Source organism: Scyliorhinus torazame, chromosome 17, assembly GCF_047496885.1.
Source record: "Scyliorhinus torazame isolate Kashiwa2021f chromosome 17, sScyTor2.1, whole genome shotgun sequence".
Taxonomy (NCBI): Eukaryota; Metazoa; Chordata; class Chondrichthyes; order Carcharhiniformes; family Scyliorhinidae; genus Scyliorhinus; species Scyliorhinus torazame.
In genome coordinates this window covers 148,797,796-148,816,912 of record NC_092723.1, presented here as the reverse complement: position 1 = coordinate 148,816,912, position 19,117 = coordinate 148,797,796, and the positions used below count along the sequence as shown (strand labels likewise).

Below are 19,117 nucleotides of genomic sequence, written 5' to 3'. Positions count from 1 at the left end.
CTTCCCTTCAGCTTGAATTCTCATTGTTGTATTATTCGTACAGCTGCTTTAATGAATTTTAACTCATAGTTACTGAATTAGCGACTGACATCATCGCTCCTCAGTTTTATGCCATTTTTCCTCCTCCTCTCCCCCATATATGTGCATTGACCTCTGCCCCATCATCCCTTTGCTCCACAATATTGAACCTGCGTATGCAAATGATCACTTTATGAGGTTGGGTGACCTACGGTAAGTCAAATCAATCATCCACAATGACCATTAGGACCGCTTCAAACAACTGATATTTCTTTGCGATAGAGTCCACAGGCCCAAAAGATGCATTTATTTGTGAGAAACACATCAAGTGTGGAGACTTATATATGATCACACATTCCAACAACTTTTCTTGATAAGATGTACTTTATCAATCTCATTTTTTTTACAGATGTGGACAATGCAATTTTGTTTTATGTAAATGAACTACACAATACAATAGCCTTTATTTTACTGTAATGTTTTAAATTTATCTTAAAGAATTCTAACATTAACTACCTAATTAGCAACTAGTTAAAGACCCGCTTTAGCTGTTTTTCAAATTGAAGTTGCCAATGAATGTGAAAAGAGCGCCCAAATAGGCAACATTTTGATTATCAAAGATATATTAATAAAATTTGCTCCAAAAATAGGACCAGTAACATTTCTAAAAAGAAAACCTGAAAATGTAAAGCATTTCGTACATCATTGTTTGACAATGATAAAGGAAAGTTAGTGGTCAGAGGTTTTATTATTGTGTTTGGTGAATACTTGAAGGAAAAGCGATATGCATGGAAAAAATAAAGAATGAAAATAATAATTATGCAAGTGTGCGTCCAAACATTCGCCTTGTGTATAATATTTTAATTACAAATTAAAGTGAAGCATTTGCAAAATGAATGGTATGCAATGGTGCCACAAAAACACACTGTAAATATAATTCTTAATACTTAAATCATAAACGGGGCATCCAAATATCTAGTTATCAGTAAGCAGGTAGAAATGCAATAGATTTCAAATCTCCAGGTCTACCACATCGCATTCAAGTACATATTAAAGCATGCTTAAGTACACTTTGACTGCTGATAATGTACAGTTCCCACCCAATAGCGAAATGTGAAAAAAGGAATTTCAGTCTTATGTTACACACCTGAAACTAACAACTTCAATTCATAGTCTTTCATTTCCCCTTTCAACCATGTCCAGAATTTTTTTTTTAAAATCGCAATATAATGGAAACTGCTTTTGAAATGAGACTAGTCTGAATGAATTGTGCAAAAGGCTTTTTATTTCAATCGTCCTCAACAACAGTGCAGCAGAGAAAAAGTTGGAAGAAAAATAGATGAGGATTTTTTTAAAAAATCTCCCATCCAACAGATACTTCAGGATTTGATTGGTGACATATTATTTTCATAATTGTTTCCAGAAACTAATGAAGCAGGAGCCTTCTCTCAGAGTTAAAATTTAATAATCCATTTCAAAGTAAATTGTGTCAAGAACATCTTGGCACACATATTTTCACATACATATATGAAAAACAGTTTACAGAAACTGCGTATCCTTTTCATTCAACATTTACTCTTCTCAGCAAACTTTGACAAAATAACAGGACTAAAGACTATGAATTATTACTGCAGAGAATATAAATTCTCCTTACCTGCTGTAGATACATAAAAGTCAAGGCACAAGAGAGCTGAGGACACATGCCTACATTGGGCAAAGCGACACAGGTTGCACCCGTCAGAGGATGCTGCATTCTGTTACTCTGGGGTCTGGAAAGAACCAGCGAGGGGACTTGCATACACACACGCTTGTCCTGTTATCTTCTTTCAGCACCAATTCATAGGCAGCCTTGTGCCAAGTTGCACTGAAACAGGCAAGCTTTTTTTTCTCTCTCTCTCTCTCTCTTTTATTTCGTGAAGCAATGCAGCGTACAAAAGACTCAGTCGTCAACCTACCAGGCCTGTGAAGAACAGTTTAAAAAAATTCTGCACAGAGCTAAACTCAGGTTCCTGCCTGACGATGAACATGTGCAACTCTTCTAATGACAGAGTGAGGGAAGGCTCGTCACACAGCATTAGTTGCTGACTAGTGGAGAGCATCTGATTCACTGGGGCTCAGTCGTCTGGTGCTGATGTTGCATGGCTCTCATTTGTCAAATGGGTCTTAGGGCAGGGTCTTTTCACTCTCTCCCCTTCCACTGAAACTCAAATACTGCATTTTAAAAATCCCAAGAGAGACCCGGCTGAACCGTGTATGGCTGGGAGATTTTGGCAATTAATGTCACTACCCAGCTGAGACCATGCTGCCAGCTTGATGTAATCACTTAAATGCGGAATTAACCTGCATTAAACAATGGAAAAAATGGGAAGGGGGTGGGAATATTCCAACGTAAGAAACACAAAAGAGCATAAAGAATCCAACCACTCAGATCATTCTGTGCCAAATAATTTCAGCAAAGCCTGGTCATAAATCATCAAGCAAATCATTTTTGATTACGGGAATTAATACTTAATTCACTTACAAGAAAGTCTGTTCAGGAAGTGACAACTGTTTTCCAATTCTGTCACAAGGTTGATATGCTGAAAGCTATGGTTGAAAATTAACAAACTTTTCATCATGCAAAAACAGGGTGAGACTAATGTGTCCCTCTCTTTTCTTTCTCGCCTGAGCAAGTCTCTTTACTGACGGAGATGTGCCATGTCTTACTCCTTTGCCTTTTCTGCATTAGGCTTTTTTATTCAAGATTCTCAGTGCATGACATCTCTTTTCTCCAATGACACATGATAAATAATAAATAAAGCTCTAATTTGATCCAATCAAGCGCAATGCATCAGCAGGCAACAAAAAAAGCACAGAAAGGTGAATAAAATTAGTTGCATCTGACAAGCAATATTTTAAAAGTGCCGCTAGAGTTAATTATGCTTTGAGTCCAGGAATGATCCTGTTTTTTAAATAATATTTCCCTTTCAGATCAAAGTGTACCTTGCCAGCTGTGTGATTTCTTGACAAAAATTCTTATCGCCAGTTCATGATTTTATTTCTGCTTTCGGTCTACAGTAGCTCTCCGCACTAGATTAAGAGATTATGAAGGCCTGCATTAACCTCAGGCAATAAAGAATTGCTAATTTTCTGTTTCTATTAAGCAGTGTGTTATTTCCAAAGAATTCACCAGCATTTAATCGCAAATGTCTACAGTGACTTGACTTCAGCCATCAACTCCCTCTATTATTACACTGCTCTTTATGAAAAGGTTACCAGGTTTCATTTCAGTCACAGAGTACTATTAATTAAAACTAGCATATATAAATTGTCGGAGTACCTGGATATTAGCCATTCCCCTTCCCCCACCTCACCCCTCCCCCTCCCAACCACGGCCCTTTATCGAACACTGAGGAATGCTGGAATTTTTTTTAATGACCTGCAGAGTGTTAAAAATCATTTTTTCCCCCAAAAGTGGCCAGGCGAATGTCGTTGTCACTGAGAATGAGTTAACTGTGTGCCATTTCTCTTCAGCATCTTTTGCTTATATTTTCTTTATATTTGTTGCTTACAATACAATAGCCAACAATAACCACAATAGCACTTTATGGTTTGAGTCTTTTTCAATGTAATATGCTGCAATATAAATAAAATGTATTATTAAGTTAGGAAATGTACTGCTTCGGTAACCTTCTACATTTGATGTCAATGCAGTTCAATCTTTTGCACCGCGCCACAACCGAATATATAACACAGTCCTGCCGGGAAAATGTTCTGTTTGGCATAGTTTAGTTTATTTCCAAACAATTCACGCAAAATACAAATGATCACAACCACAGGGTTTGCGACAATTGCAGGATTCATGTACATCAGTACATATGGATTTTTGTTCTATATTTGTATGGAGCGGGAGGTCGTAAGCATTTGGTTGAAGTTTGACTCACCTTTTGATGTCACACTGCTTATTAGTGCTCCACATTTGTTCTAGATGTGGTGCAAGACCTATATCGCATGGATGTGAACATGAGGGAGGTGATCTGAGTATAGAATATGGACAACAACCTGACCAGAGGGCGTAGAACTGATTTTTAAAAAGTTTGCAAAGGATTCAGGAGGTTTGCCAGGTTTCAATGTGAAACTGAAGAAAAGAATGGAAGTATCTCAGAAGCTACTTTTGAAATATGGGTAATTCAGCTCTCCAAGAAAAATCCCTGATGCACAGAACCATACAACAAAGAAGGTAATTCAACCAATCATTCCTGTGTTGGCTCTTTGAAAGGTCCATTCAATTAGTCCCACTTCCCTGCTCTTTCCAATTTGATGCAGCAGATGGCAAATATGTGACAACTTTGAATTAAAAGGGACTGACTCTAAAATATCAAGGAAATATCTAAAAGAAGAACTATTGTGGGAACTAAAGGTAAGATGGGTACACAGAATTCATGTTCTCACATTATTCCAATAAGGGTTTTACCACACTATTCCAATACAAGTATTATCTCACTGTCACGTGAGGAGTGGCTGAGGACTCTGGGTCAGTAGTCGATGGAGTTTGGAAGGATTAGGGGGATCTCATTGAAACTTACAGAATACAGAGGCCTAGATAGAGTGGACGTGGAGAGGATGTTTCCACAAGTAGGAAAAACTAGAACCTGAGGGCACAGTGTCAGACTGAAGGGACGATCCTCTAAAACAGAGATGAGGAGGAGTTTCTTCAGCCAGAGGGTGGTGAATCTGTGGAACTCATTGCTGCAGAAGGCTGTGGAGGCCAAGTCACAGAGATAGATAGGTTCTTGATTAATAAGGGGATCATGGGTTATGGGGGGGAAGGCAGAAGAATGGGGATGAGAAACATATCAGCCATGATTGAATAGCGGAGATGACTCGACCGGCCAAGTGGCCTAATTCTGCTCCTATGTCTTATGGTCTTATGGTCTGACCCAAATCATCTAATCCAAATCACACAATTTCAACGAATGAACTCACAACATTTTGACATGGTTCTAACTACAATATTCTCATATGGTTGCACTTAGACCATTCCATTAAATGTCTACCCAACGTACTCCAAGATAAGTGTGCTGACACTTTTCCAATATCAGTCTTTCCACACTATTTTAATATGAGTGTCCTAACAGGATTCCAGTATGAATGTACCCTCATGATTTAAATGTGAATGAACTCATACATTCCAATGCTTTCTGGGTTTGAGCAATGGCTCGAATCACTTCAGAACACATGGAGGGTCAATAATCATGGAGTGGGGGGCAGACTGTTGATCTCTGAAAATGCCAATGTGAGTTCCACAGGGTGTATGGCCTCCCCGATACCATGGTAAAGGACATTATCATAGAATCATAGGCTTTACAGTGCAAAAGGATGTCATTCAGCTCATCGAGTCTGCACCGGCCCTTGGAAAGAACACCCCACTTAAGCCCATACCTCCACCCCATTCCCGTAACCCAGTAACCCCACTTAACTTTTTTGGACACTACGGGCAATGTATGATGGCCAATCCACCTAACCTGCTCATCTTTGGACTGTGGGAGGAAACCGGAGCACCCGGAGAAAACCCAGGCAGATACGGGGAGAACGTGCAGACTCCACACAGGCAGTGACCCAAGCTTTAAATCGAATGTGGGACCCTGGAGCTATGAAGCAACTGTGCTAACCACTGTGCTACGGTGCTGCCTCTTATTGCTAAGAGAGTGCAGAATATTTGGAGTGAAATTTCATGACCCCTCCCACCGATGGGATTTTCCAGTGGTTAGCACTGTTGCTTCACAGCGCCAGGGACCCGGGTTCGATTCCCAGCTTGGGTCACTGTCTGTGCAGAGTCTGCACGTTCCCCCCGTGTCTGCGTGGGTTTCCTCCGGGTGCTCCGGCTTCTTGCACAAGTCCTGAAAGACGTGCTGTTAGGTGAATTGGACATTCTGAGTTCTCCCTCCATGTACCCGAACAGGCAACGGAGTGCGGCGACTAGGGGACTTTCACAGTAACTTCATTGCAGTGTTAATGTAAGCATACTCGTGACACTAATAAAGATTATTATTATTCCTATCACGCCAAAGTCAATGGACTTCTGAACTGCCTGCTGCATTTTACGGCCTTGCCCTTCCCATGACGAGGTCCTAGAATTCTACACTTTGAGTGGGGTAGGAGAAAAACTAGAAGTTGTGTTCCATGTAAGAACAATGACATCAGCGACGCAGGAAGGAAAAGGGTTAAGGTTATGCAATCAGGGTTGCAGGAGCCGGGAGGAAGTTAAATAAAGCAGGATAATGATAGTAGTTTGAATTACGCGCATTGTTACATCCTCACACTAGAATTGTTGGACGAAACAGGTTCGCCTGTATCCAGTAACTTGGATCAGGATGGAGGGCTTAAGGTTCCTGCAGTTTTGAGGCCTGTTCTGGGCCAGGTGATAGATACACTAGTCAAGATGAATGAGTTGCACCTCGACAGAAATGGGGGCCAATATTTTCATGGAGAGGTTTACTGGTGCTGTTGGGGAGGGTTTTAATATATCAAGAAGTGGATGGACACCAGGATGTAACATTTGAGAGCAGAAGCAAGATTCACAATGGGCTGGCAGACATCAGTTGCACTCGACTAAAGAGCATGGAAATGCAAAACATTCTAAGATAGCTTTGGGTGTATTTGCATAAATGCATGCAGTGTGGTGAAATAAGGTTGATGAGCTGCAGGCACAAGTCACCACATGGGATTCTGATATACTGACAACAACAGGGACCTGGTTCAAAGAAGTGAAGGATTAGCGACTTAATATTCCAGGCTGCAAGATATTCAGGAAAGATATGAAAGGAGATGAGATGTCAGTACTGATCAACTAAACTATTATAGGCTGGTCAGGGATGAAATGGTTCAGGGGTCAAAGATAGCATCCATTTGGCTTGATTCAGGGGTCAGAAGGAGGCTGTGTACTAACAGACCATCAAATAATGGGGTGGAGACAGAGGAGCAAATGTGCAGGCAAATTTACAAAAAAATTCAATAAATATTTTTTTTAAATTTCCAATTAAGGGGCAATTTAGTGTGGCCAATCCACCTACCCTGCACCCCTTGGGGTAGTGGAGGTGAGACCCACGCAGACGCAGGGAAAATGTGCAAATTCCACACGGACTGTGACCCAGGGCCGGGATCCGAACTCGGGTCCTCGACTCCATCAGGCAGCAGCGCGAAACACTGGCCACCGTGCCGCCCCTAAATTCAATAAATATAGAGTCATGATAAAGGGGAGCTTCCTAATTTAAATCTGGATAGTAACAGAGCACAGAATCTTTTAGAATGCAGGTTTTCTATCCTGCCACTGAGAAAGTGGGTAGTGATCATGCGGTCCATATCTGATGGATTCCCTGCAGCCATTTCACACTTTACGGAGTGTTAATTAGCTGGAAGTGGGCCTTCAGTTCCCACCTAGGAAGGTAGGCCCACCTCAAAGATCTGCTGGACAATGATTGGCTGGCAGTTCTCTAGTTCCATCAGCGCCAGCAGGAGTAGAACATAAAATGGAATAAAGGCCGGAATTTTCTGGCCACTCTTCCCCCCCCCCCCCCCCCCCCACCCCCACCCCAGCCATTTTGGATTTCCCCATGGCAGGGCTGGCTAGCCATTGACACCTCCACTCCATTCTCATCAGTGAGACTGAAATTTCCCGTCACCTTGAAGAGCTGGAAAATCCTGGCCAGGTCTTGGGAGCTCAGAATGCAGGTAAATCCGGAGGGAAGTCCTGAGGGAGGGACAAGGAAGAAAGAGGCCAGGATGCAGCGGTTGACAGGGAGGGGACATCCTTGCAGAATTTGAGGAGGAGCTCCTATCGGGAAAGGAGACCTGGGATGGAGGCCCCCCCACCTTTCCTGCCCAAGGCCTGAGCAGGCCAGCCTGCTCTCCCACCCCACATCTCTCACATCCTCCTGTCAGCCCAAAGCATGCAGACAGGCAAGAGGCAGTCCTTAAATGGCCACTAATTGACCACAAGGGCCTTAATTAGAGAAAGGGGAACTGGGCCTCCCTAGGCCTTGCCTGCCCTCTGTAAAATCACTGCCTGTCAGCAGCAGAAAGGACACTCGCAGCATTCCCCCCCGCTCCCCCATGCCCTTTCCCTCATCCCCAATTGCAAACCTGATGGTGGAGGGCCATTAAATTTTACCCCGTGTAAAGGGCAAAGAGGAAAGGGACAAGAGGGATTGAGTTTTGGAGCCATGAGGTCATGTTGCAGCTGTACAAAACTCTGGTGCGGCCGCATTTGGAGTATTGCGTGCAATTCTGGTCGCCGCATTATAGGAAGGATGTGGAAGCATTGGAAAGGGTGCAGAGGAGATTTACCAGAATGTTGCCTGGTATGGAGGGAAGATCTTATGAGGGAAGGCTGAGGGACTTGAGGCTGTTTTCGTTAGATAGAAGAAGGTTAAGAGGTGACTTAATTGAGGCATACAAGATGATGAGAGGATTAGATAGAGTGGACAGTGAGAGCCTTTTTCCTCGGATGGTGATGTCTAGCACGAGGGGACATAACTTTAAATTGAGGGGAGATAGATATCGGACAGATGTCAGAGGTAGGTTCTTTACTCAAAGTGTAGTAAGGGTGTGGAATGCCCTGCCTTCAACAGTAGTGGACTCGCCAACACAAAGGGCATTCAAATGGTCATTGGATAGACATATGGACGATAAGGGAATCGTGTAGTTGGGCTTTAGAGTGGTTTCACAGGTCGGCGCAACATCGAGGGCTGAAGGGCCTGTACTGCACTGTAATGTTCTATGTTCTGTGTTCTAAGAGGGGGAGAAATTCTCAAAATCTGCCAAAGAGAACTTTTATGTTCCATCCCAATGAGGAAAGAAACAATGCTGCATTTGCTTCGAGGAAAAAGGTGGTGTAAGAAGTGCAGATTTTGTTTCATTCTTTCACAGGATGTCAATGTTGCTGGGTAGGCCAACATTTATTGCCCATCCCTAATTGCCGTTGCGAAGATGGTAATGAGCTGCCTTATTGAACTGCTGCAATACATGTAGTGTAGGTACACACGCAGTGCTGTTAGGGAGGGAGTTGTGGGAATTTAATCCAGTGACGGTGAAGGAACAACGATATATTTCCAAGTCAGGATATTGAGTGACTTGGAGGGCAACTTGCTCAATCACTCAGTCAATCTCTACCTTGATGTCAAAGGCAGTCACTCTCACCTCACCTCGCCTCTTGTGTTTATTTTTGTCCATGCTTGAACTAAGGCTGTAATGAGATCAGGAGCTGAGTGATTCTGGCGGAACCAACTGAACATCAATGAGCAGGTTACTATTGCTTAATGGCACTGCCAGCGATACCTTCCATCATGTTGTTGATGATCAAGAGTAGACTGATGGGACGGTAATCGGCTGGGTTGGATTTGTCTCAGGCCATACCTGGGCAGATTTCCACATTGCCAGGTAGATGCCAGTGTTGTAGCTGCACTGGAACAGCTTGGCTAAGGGCTCAGCAATTTCTGGAGCACAAGTCTTCAGTACTATTGCTGGAATGTTATCAAGACACAGTATCCAGTGCCTTCAGTTGTTTTTTGGTATCACGTAGAGCGAATCAAATTGGCTGAAGACTGGCATCTATAATTCAGGGGACCTCCAGAAGGCCAAGATTAATCACCCACACGGTATTTCTGGCTAAAGATTATTGAAAATGCTTCAACCTTATCTTTTGCATTGATATGCTGGGCTCCCCCACCATTGACGATTGGAAACTTGGAGTATCCTCACCAGTGAGTTGTTTCATTGTCCATCTTTCACGACTGGAGCAGAGAGTTTACATCTGATCTGTTGGTTTGGGGATCACTTAGCTCTATCTAGCACTCTCTGTTAATGCTATTTGGCATTCAAGTGGTCTTGAGTTCTAGCTTCACAGGGCTGAACCCTTGGCTTGCTGATAATGATAGAGTGGGGGATATGCTGGGCAATGAGGCGACAGGTTGAGGTTGTATAGAATCCTGCTGCTACTGATGGCCCATAGTGCTTCATGGTTTCCTAATTTTGAGTTGCTAGATCTGTTCACTAACTATCCCATTTAGTACGGTGATAATGCCAAACAACATGATGGACAGTATCCTCAATGTGAAGTTGGGACTTTGGCTCCACAAGGATGTGGGGCCGGATTCTTCCGTAATCGGCGGGACGGGATCGGGCGGGAAGGAGTGGCATGAACCATCCGGCATCGGGCTGCCCTATAGGTACGGAATTCTCCGCACCTTCAGGAGCTAGGCCGGCCCCGGAGTGGTTTGCGCCGCGCCAACCGGCGGGGAAGGGGCTTGGCGCCACTCCAACCAGCGGCAAAGGGCCTCCACCGGCTGGCACGAGTTGGCGCCTGTGCGGGAGCGCCAGCATGTGCTGGCGTCATCCCAGCGTATGCGCAGAGGGCTTCGTCTCCGCACTGGCCATGGCGGACCGCTACAGCCGCTGATGTGGAAGAATAGAGTTCCCCCACGGCACAGGCCCGCCCGCGGATCGGTGGGACCCAATTGAGGGCCAGGCCACAGTGGGGGCACCTCCTGGGGCCAGATCCCCAGAGAACCCCGGAGGCCGCCCGCGCCGCCAGGTCCCGCCTGTAAGGACCTACTCTAATTTACGGTGGTGGGACCGGCAAACAAAACGGGTGGCCACTCGGCCCATCGCGAGCCGGAGAATCGCCGGGGGGGGGGGTGCCGCTGCCAGCGGCCGCTGACCGGCGCGGCGCGATTCCCGCCCCCGCCAAAACCCTGGCGCCTGAGAATTCGGCAGCCGGCGGGGGCGGGATTCACGCCGCCCCACCCCGGCGATTCTCCGACCCGGCGGGTCGTGGGTCATGGACAAATGCATCTGCAGCAAGCAAGTTGGTGAGGATGAGATTAAGTAAGTTTTTCCCTCTTGTTGATTCCCTCACCATTTGTTCTGGATCCTGTCCCGCAGCTATATGCTTTAGGATCCGATCAGCTCGGTCTGTAGTGGTGCTACTGAGTCACTATTTGTGATGGTCATTGAAGTCCCCCATCCAGAATACTTGATGTGCCCTTGCCACCCTCAGTGCTTCCTCCAAGTGCTGCTCAACATGAAGGAGTACTGATTCATCAGCTGAGGAGGGTGCAGTACTCGGTAATCAGCAGGGGGCTCTGTGTCCATGTTTGTACTGATGCCTTGAAACTTCATGGGGTCCAGTGTTGGTGTTGATAACTCCCAGGGCAACTTCCTCCCGTCACCTCTGCTGGGTCTGCCCTGCCGGTGGGACAGGAAATACCCAGGAATGATGGTGGTGATGGTCATACACGTGATACTGTCAGTAAGGTATGATTCCGTCAGTATGACCATGTCAGGCTGTTGCTTAACTAGTCTGGGATACAGCTCTCACAATTTTGGCAGAAGCCCCCAGGTATTAGAAAAAAGGATTTTGCAGGGTCAACAAGGCTGAGTTTGCTGTGCCGTTTTGATACTGGTTGATACTGGGTGATCAATTTGGTTTCATTCTTTTTCGTAGATTTTTGTAATGGTTTTGATTCAAATGAGTGGCTGACTGGGCCATTTGGGATGGTAGTTAAGAGTTAATTGCATTGTTGTGATCTGATTTCACTGAATGAGGGCTAATTTCAGTTTAGTCAGGTAGATCTGGCCCAAGTGAATTGGAATCAAAAACTGACAGACAAAATATTAATTGAACCATGAGAGTCATTCAAAGAAGAGATAGTTTGGTCACAGAGTTAATGCATTTCTATAAGGGGGAAAAGAAAGTCATCCAAAGCTACAGCTCCATGGATGATTAAAGATAAAAAGATTAAAGTAGAACAGGAAAAGGACTCTAATGACAAATGTATGGTTGATAATACAATAAATATAAATGTAAATAATGGAGAGCCAAAACAAGTACATAAATTACAGACAAAGGATAGGGTGGGGGATTGGGCCTAGGTTAGGGTGCTCCTTCAGAGGGTCGGTGCAGACCCAATGGGCTGAATGGCCTCCTTCTGCCCTGTAGGAATTCTATGGTTCACTGACAAGTTTGTAAAGCATGAGGGCAAAGAGAATAAATTTGCAGCAGACAAAAAGGGAACTCAAAATGTCATTAATAAACATAAAAGATCAGTCAAAGAAAAGGTGGGGCCAGTAAGGGATCAAAAAATAAATTTTTTGGTGGAGGCAGAGAGCACGGTTAAGGTATGAAATGAATACCTTTGCATCTGTCCTCTCCAGTGAATAAGATGCTTCCAACGTAAGTGTGAAGGAGGTGGTAATAGCAATATAAAATAGGATAAATATAGAAAAGAGGAGGCACTTAAAAGGTTCTCAATTCTCAAAGTAGAAATGTCATCCAGTCTGGAGAAGATGCACGCTAGATTACGGTTTTCAGTGGCAGAGGGATTGGCAAGTAGAGGATCCAGACTGAAAGGGATAGGCAAAAGAACATGAGAGATCTCTTCCTCCCACACAGTTTGTTGTCACGATATGAAATGCAGTGTCTGAAAGGGGCTGGAAACAGGTTCTGTCGGATGGAAATGGATGAATAATTGAAGAGAAAAAAAATGACAGGGCTATGAGAAAGGAGTGTGGGAATAGGAACAATTAGACTGCTCAGCCAAAAAACTGGCACAAGCACGATGGGCTGAATGGCCTCTTACTGTGGTGCTCATTCCATGATTATATGTGTATTTAGACTTTTCAAATATGAGTATATATTATTCCAATCTGAATGTACCCACATTATTCCAATGTTAGTGCCCCACACTCTTCTAACATTAAAGTACTCATGCTATGCCTATGAGTACAATTACACTATATTAATATGAATTTGCCCACATCATCACAATATAAATGTACCTGACTGTGACAATAAGAGTCGTCCCATGTTATTTGAATAAACGCATGTATTCAAAATCGAATAGCCACACACTTCCAATATGGGTCAACCCACACTGTTCCAACACCAGTGCACCCCTTACTAATCCAAGTTGAGTTGACATTCTATTCTAAAATGAGTGTCCCCACATTATTCTCATTTGAGTGTACCCATGTATGCCAATGTGTTTGAGTAACTGCAGCACTCTAATGAATCAACCCACGCTATGAATGCATTCACACCATTCAAACATCAATGTAGCTGCAATCTTCCAACTTGAGTATACACTCTGGGATTGTCCTCCTTCGAGCAGAGAAGGATAAGGAGAGACATAATGGAAGTTTTCAAAATAGCACCATGTTTTGATTGAGTAAATAGGGAGATATTGCCCGGGATTCTCCGAGCCTCCGTGCCGCAATCACGCTTGACACGGGGACGGAGAGTGGGGCGACCGAGGAATCACCGGCAGTCACGCGCGGTTGATGCAGCGCCGGTCAGGGGCCTTTGACAGAGGCCCCCGCGGCGATTCTCCATGGACAACCGGCCGAGTTCCGCCGGCATGGTTCACATATGGTTCCTCCCGGCGGGAGCTCGGAGTCACGGCAGGCGGTGGCCGTCCTGGTGGGGGGGCGGGGGATCCGTCACTGGGGGGGGGGGGGTCGCCACAATGGGCAGGCCCGCGATCGGGGGCCACCGATTGGCGGGCGGGCGGGATCTGGGGGAGGGGCCTACGCCTTTGGCGCCGGCCCGCTGTGTGGGTCCGCCATATCGCATGGGGCCGGCCCCGCAGCCGGCCACCGCACACATGCGCGGACCCGCGGCAGGAAGTGCAGGGTCCTGTATTGGCAACCGGAGCTGTGTGGAGCACTCCGGGGCCCTGCTAGCCCCCGTAAAAATGGAGAATCACTCCTGACTTTCTAGAAAAAAGTCCGGAGTGATTCGCGTCCCTTTTCTCGCGGGCGAGGGGACATAGCCCCATTATTGGAGAATCCCACCCATTGTTTTCGCTAGCATATAGTCATTAACCAGAGGTCATATATTTATAATTGGCAAAAGAACTAGGGAGGTGAACTCAAACTACATTTAGTTAACCACATTGCGCTACCTTAAATGTTGGTAGAAACAGATCCCATTGAAAGTTTTAAAGAAAAGGACACAACATGTAGAATGGGGGATTCTCTGGGGCTGGTAGCCAGCAGTGGAATTGCACCGGCCGAGTGAATCAGGTGTGAGGCAAAAAAACGGGTTTCACACCGTTAAACTCATTGCAAAGCTCTTGGCCAGCCCCGCTGGCCCCAACATGACTTCCAGCGGAAATACTTGAATACCCATTACCCTTACTTAAATCTCATCATCGGGCAGGAAGCCCAGTTCCCCGGCCTCCAGGGATGCTCCAACCCCCACAACCAGGAGTCCCACTTGAGGGAATTGATGCAAGTCCTGAGAAACGGGGGACCTGGCAGCTTGCACTTCAAGGGGGGAGTGGTGGGGCAAGGGAGTGAGTACCCTCCCTACACTTGCCTCCAGGGTGCTGAGGGGGCCCTTCAGGGGAAGTGGAAGACGGGGTGTGGGCTTGGGCTGGGTTGGCAGGGCTCAGGTCAGGGGTCTTTCCTGGGATGTGAATCATTTGTCTGATCATCTCATCTGCAGCCTTTAAACCCTTCAAACTGTCTCCCAGCATGTCAAAATGAAAGATCTGTGAGATGAAGGTGAAAGTCTTCCTTTTAGTGTGGTCTAAACCTTAGAAGTGGGTTTTTTTCACTGTCAATTTCATTGTTCTTTAACTTTCTTCAAGACTCTGTGGATGTTTAGCAGACTGAAACTTTTGAAACGCAATTGTTTACATTTAATTTCAGGGACCATTGCCTTTTAAAAGCCTTTTCATTGACAGGTCCAGGCAGTTTCAAAGGAAGGCTTACCATTGTTTATTTACTTGACAGCTGTCCATATACTCTGAAGTACCTCCTCTTTTCAGCAGCTGTTCTTTTTTAACAGCGTTTTTAAAAAAAGGGGCTGTCTCTTTGTTCTGAAGAGCTTCCTCAAAAGACCAGCTGTTCTGTCCTGCCAAACACATGATCAAGGAAGCTCTTCAGAACAAAAGGACAGCCTCTTTTTTTAAAAATCCAGTTAGAAAGCACAGTTGCTCAAAAGATGAAGTACTTCAGAGGGGGGGATTTAATGGGAAATCCCATTGACAGTGGGGGGACCAGAAGATCCTGCCGCCTGCCAACAGCGAGAAACATGCCACAGGGGGTGCAGAAAATCCCCCCCACCCTGTTTCATTATTCCAACTTAATAACAGCTGCACATCATGGCCAAGCTGCTCCAGTACAGCTATAACACTGGCATCTACTTCTCAAAAATTGCCTGGGTTTATCATGTCGACAAAAAGCTGGACAAATCCAATTCAGCCAATTACCACTGTGTCAGGCTCCTCTCAGTCATCAGCGAAGTGATGGGAGGGATTGTCAACAATGCTATCAAAAAGCACTTACTCGCCAATAACTACTCACCAATGCTCTATTTTGGTCTGCCAAGACCACTCACTTCTGGACCAAACACCGACAAAAGAGTTGATCCAGAAGTGAGATGAGAGTGACTGCCCTTGACATAAAGGCAATGCTAGTAACATTGAAGTCAGTGGCGATTAGGGGGAAACTCTCCAGTGGCTGGTGTCATACCTTACACCGAGCAAAATGGTTATGATTGTAGGAAATCAATTTTCTCCAACCTCAGCCAGCGCTTCAGAAGTTCCTCAGGGCAGTGTACTCAGCCCATTCATTTTCAGCTGCTTAATCAATTATCTTCTCTCCATCATAAGATCAAAAGTGGGGATGTTCATTGATAATTGCACAGTGTACAGTTCCATTGGCAATTCCTCACATAATGAGGGAGTCTGTGCCTACATGCAGTGCATAATCAGAGAATAATGCAGCACACAAAGAGGCCATTTGGCCCATAAAGTCTGTACTAGCTTAAATACAGGAATTGTCCAATCATTGAACCCTGGGGAATGCCACTGTATCCCTCCTTTCCATCAAGAGAAACAGCTATTTCCCAAACTTTCTGATCCTGTTCGAGTTGTAACGATGCTGCCACAGACATTTTTATCCCAGGAATTTCAGTTTTGCTAACAAGTCTAATTTGTGGCATTTTATCAAACACTTTTTGAAAGTTTATTTACACAACACGAAATACACTGCCCTCATACACCTCTATTATCTAACCCCCAAAAAAAATCAGGTTAGTCAAACATGATTTATCCATAACAATATCCAGTTTTTAAGCGATACGTAACATTTATGCCACACAAGTACCTGGCAATAACTATCCCCAACAAGTGAAGGTCTAACTTCCTCCACTTGATATTTAATGGCATTACCATCATTACTATATAAATATAGTGGTTACAAGAGCAGATTAAGGTCTGGGTAGTCTGCCACAAGTGACTAACCTCTTAACTGCCTAAAACCTGTCCACTATCAACTCGGTACAAGTCAGGAGTTTGATGGAACACTCCCCACTTGCTTGGATGAGTGCAGCTCTAACAAGACTCAAGAAGTTCAACACCATACCGTACAAAGCATCCCGATCGATATCCACACCAACCACCACCTTAAATATTAACTCTGTCCATCTCTGGCATGCTATGGCTGCAACGTGTGCAATCTACAAGATACACAGCAACAACTCCACAGCCTTCCTGGCCATATATTCAGCACTTTGAAGGATGAGGACAGCAGGCACATGGGAACATCACCAACTCCAAGTCCCTCCCCAGGTCACATACCATTTCACGTGGAACTATATTGTGTTCGCTCATTGCCACTGCATAAAACTCCTTCTAATAGCAGTGTGGGAATACTTTCCCCACACGGAATACAGTGTACAAGAAGGCAGATCAGCACCACTGTCTGAAGGGAAATTAGGGTTGACAAATAAATATTGGCCTTGTTAACTATTCCCACATAAAGTGGATTAAAAAATTCCAGTTTTAAATGTATACAATTCCAATGCCAGTGTGCTTGTATATCCTCACCCTACTATTACCCCCAAGCCAGGGAATAAAACTTGGTTCAATGAAGAGTGCAGGAGGGAATGCTGGGAGCTGCACCAGGCATATCTAAAAATGAGGCGTCAACCTTGTGAAGCTACAATGCAGAACTACATGCCAAACAGCATATGTAACAAGCGACAGACAGACCTTAGCAATTCTAAATCCACCGGATGAGATCTGAGCTCTGCAGTGCTGCCATATCCAGTCGTGAATGATCGTGGACGGTTAAACAACTTACTGGAGAAGGAGGTTCCACAAATATGCCCATTCTCAATGGTGGAGGAGCCCAGCACTACAATGCAAACATAAGGCTGAAGCATTCATAACAGTTTTCAGCCAGAAGTGACAAGTAGATGGTCCATCTCGGCCTCCTCTGGAGGTCCCCAGCATTACAGATGTCAATCTTCAGCCAATTTGATTCTCTCCACGTGATATCAAGAAATGGCTGAAGGCACTCAATATTGCAAATGCTATGGGCCCTGACAATATTTTGGCAATAGTACTGAAGACTTGTGCTCCAGAACTTGCTGTGCTCCTAGCCAAGCTGTTCCAGTACAGTTACAATACTGGCATTTACCCGGCAATATGGAAAATTGCCCAGATTATGTCCTGTACACAAACAGCAGGACAAATCCAACACGGCTGATTACCATCCCATCAGTCTACTCTCGACCATCAGTAAAGAGATGAAAGGAATCATCAACTGTTCCAACAAGCAGCACTTGCTTAGCAATAACCTACTCACTGATGCTCAGTTTAGGTTCCGCCCGGGTCACTCAGCTTCTGACCACATTACAGCCTTGGTTCAAACCTGGACAAAAGAGCTGAATGCCAGAGGTGAGGTGAGAGTGACTGTCCTTGACATCAAGGCAGCATTTGACCGAGTGTTGCATCACGGAGCCTTATCAAAACTGGATTCAATGGGAAACGGGGAAAATTCTCCACTGGTTGGAGTCATACCTGGCACTAAGGAATATGGTTTTGGTTGTTGGAGGTCAGTTATCTCAGTTCCAGGACATCACGGCAGTGTTCCTGAGGGTGCGACCCATAAGCAGCTGGGCCGGCGATAGGCCCGTGGACAGTGGGGCCGAGCGATAGGCCAACAAGGCGAGGCAGAAGTCAGATCCTGCATCAGCAGCCTTACCGAGGAGCCTTTTAACGATATGGACGCCCTTTTCTGCCTTGCCATTCGACCGAGGATGCAGAGGACTGGACGTCACGTGTGTGGTGTTGTATGAGCTGGCGAAGGAAGACCATTCCTGAATCGCGAAGCAGGGACCATTGTCTGACACCGCGGTGAGCGGAATGCCATGGCGAGCAAAGGTCTCTTTGCAGGCCCGGATGTCAGCCGATGACGTGGTGGCGTGCAGGCGTATGACCTTTGGATAGCTTGAAAAGTCGTCGATGATGATGATGGAGTCCCTGCCGAGTGCATGCAACAGGTCCACGCCCACCTTCGACCAGGGGGACGTGACCAACTCATGGGGCTGAAGGGTCTCACGGGGTTGTGCCAACTGGAACCGCTGACAGGTGGGGCAATTGAGCACAGTGTTAGCAATGTCCTCACTTATTCCCGGCCAGTACACAGCCTCTTGTGCCCTCCGCCGGCACTTCTCAATGCCGGATGGCCTTCGTGCAGTTGTTCTAAAACAAGCCGGTGCATGCTGTGTGGGATCACGATGCGGTCCAGCTTCAGGAGGACACCATCAACGACTGCCAAGTCGTCCCGAACGTTGTAAAACTGTGGGCATTGTCCTTTGAGCCACCCGTCCGTCATGTGGCACATCTCACGTTGCAGAAGGGGGTCGGCCGCAGTCTCACGTCGAATGTGGGCCAGGCGTGCATCAGTGGCCGGCAGATTGGCAGAAGTGAAGGCTACATATGCTTCGACTTGGCAAACGAACCCCTCAGGGTCGGACGGCGTGTTGACTGCCCTGGACAGAGCTTCTGCTATGATGAGGTCCTTACACGGGGTGTAGACAAGTTGAAAGTCGTACCTCCGGAGTTTGAACAGAATGCGCTGGAGGCGAGGGGTCATATCGTTGAGATCCTTTTGAATGATGCCAACCAGCGGGCGATGGTCAGTCTCCACGGTGAACTGGGGTAGACCATACACATAGTCGTGGAACTTATCAACGCCAGTCAACAGGCCTAGGCACTCCTTTTCAATCTGCGCATAAGGCTGCTCTGTGTGGGTCATGGCCCGT

General features: G+C 45.6%; 1 protein-coding gene across 16 annotated transcripts in view; it reads right to left on the bottom strand.

Moving 5' to 3' along the window:
* Nucleotides 1-19,117, bottom strand: part of rbfox1 (RNA binding fox-1 homolog 1) — a 2,508,969-nt gene that overhangs the window by 644,973 nt on the left and 1,844,879 nt on the right. For 4 of the 16 annotated variants that reach the window (XM_072481248.1, XM_072481250.1, XM_072481246.1 and 1 more), the window contains exon 1: nucleotides 1,673-1,919. The exons of the other annotated variants lie outside the window; for them this stretch is intronic. In XM_072481248.1, the coding sequence (XP_072337349.1) occupies nucleotides 1,673-1,816 (144 nt within the window). In that variant the 5' untranslated portion in view covers nucleotides 1,817-1,919. Of the gene's footprint in view, nucleotides 1-1,672; nucleotides 1,920-19,117 lie in introns of those variants that run through there. 16 annotated transcript variants of the gene reach the window in all.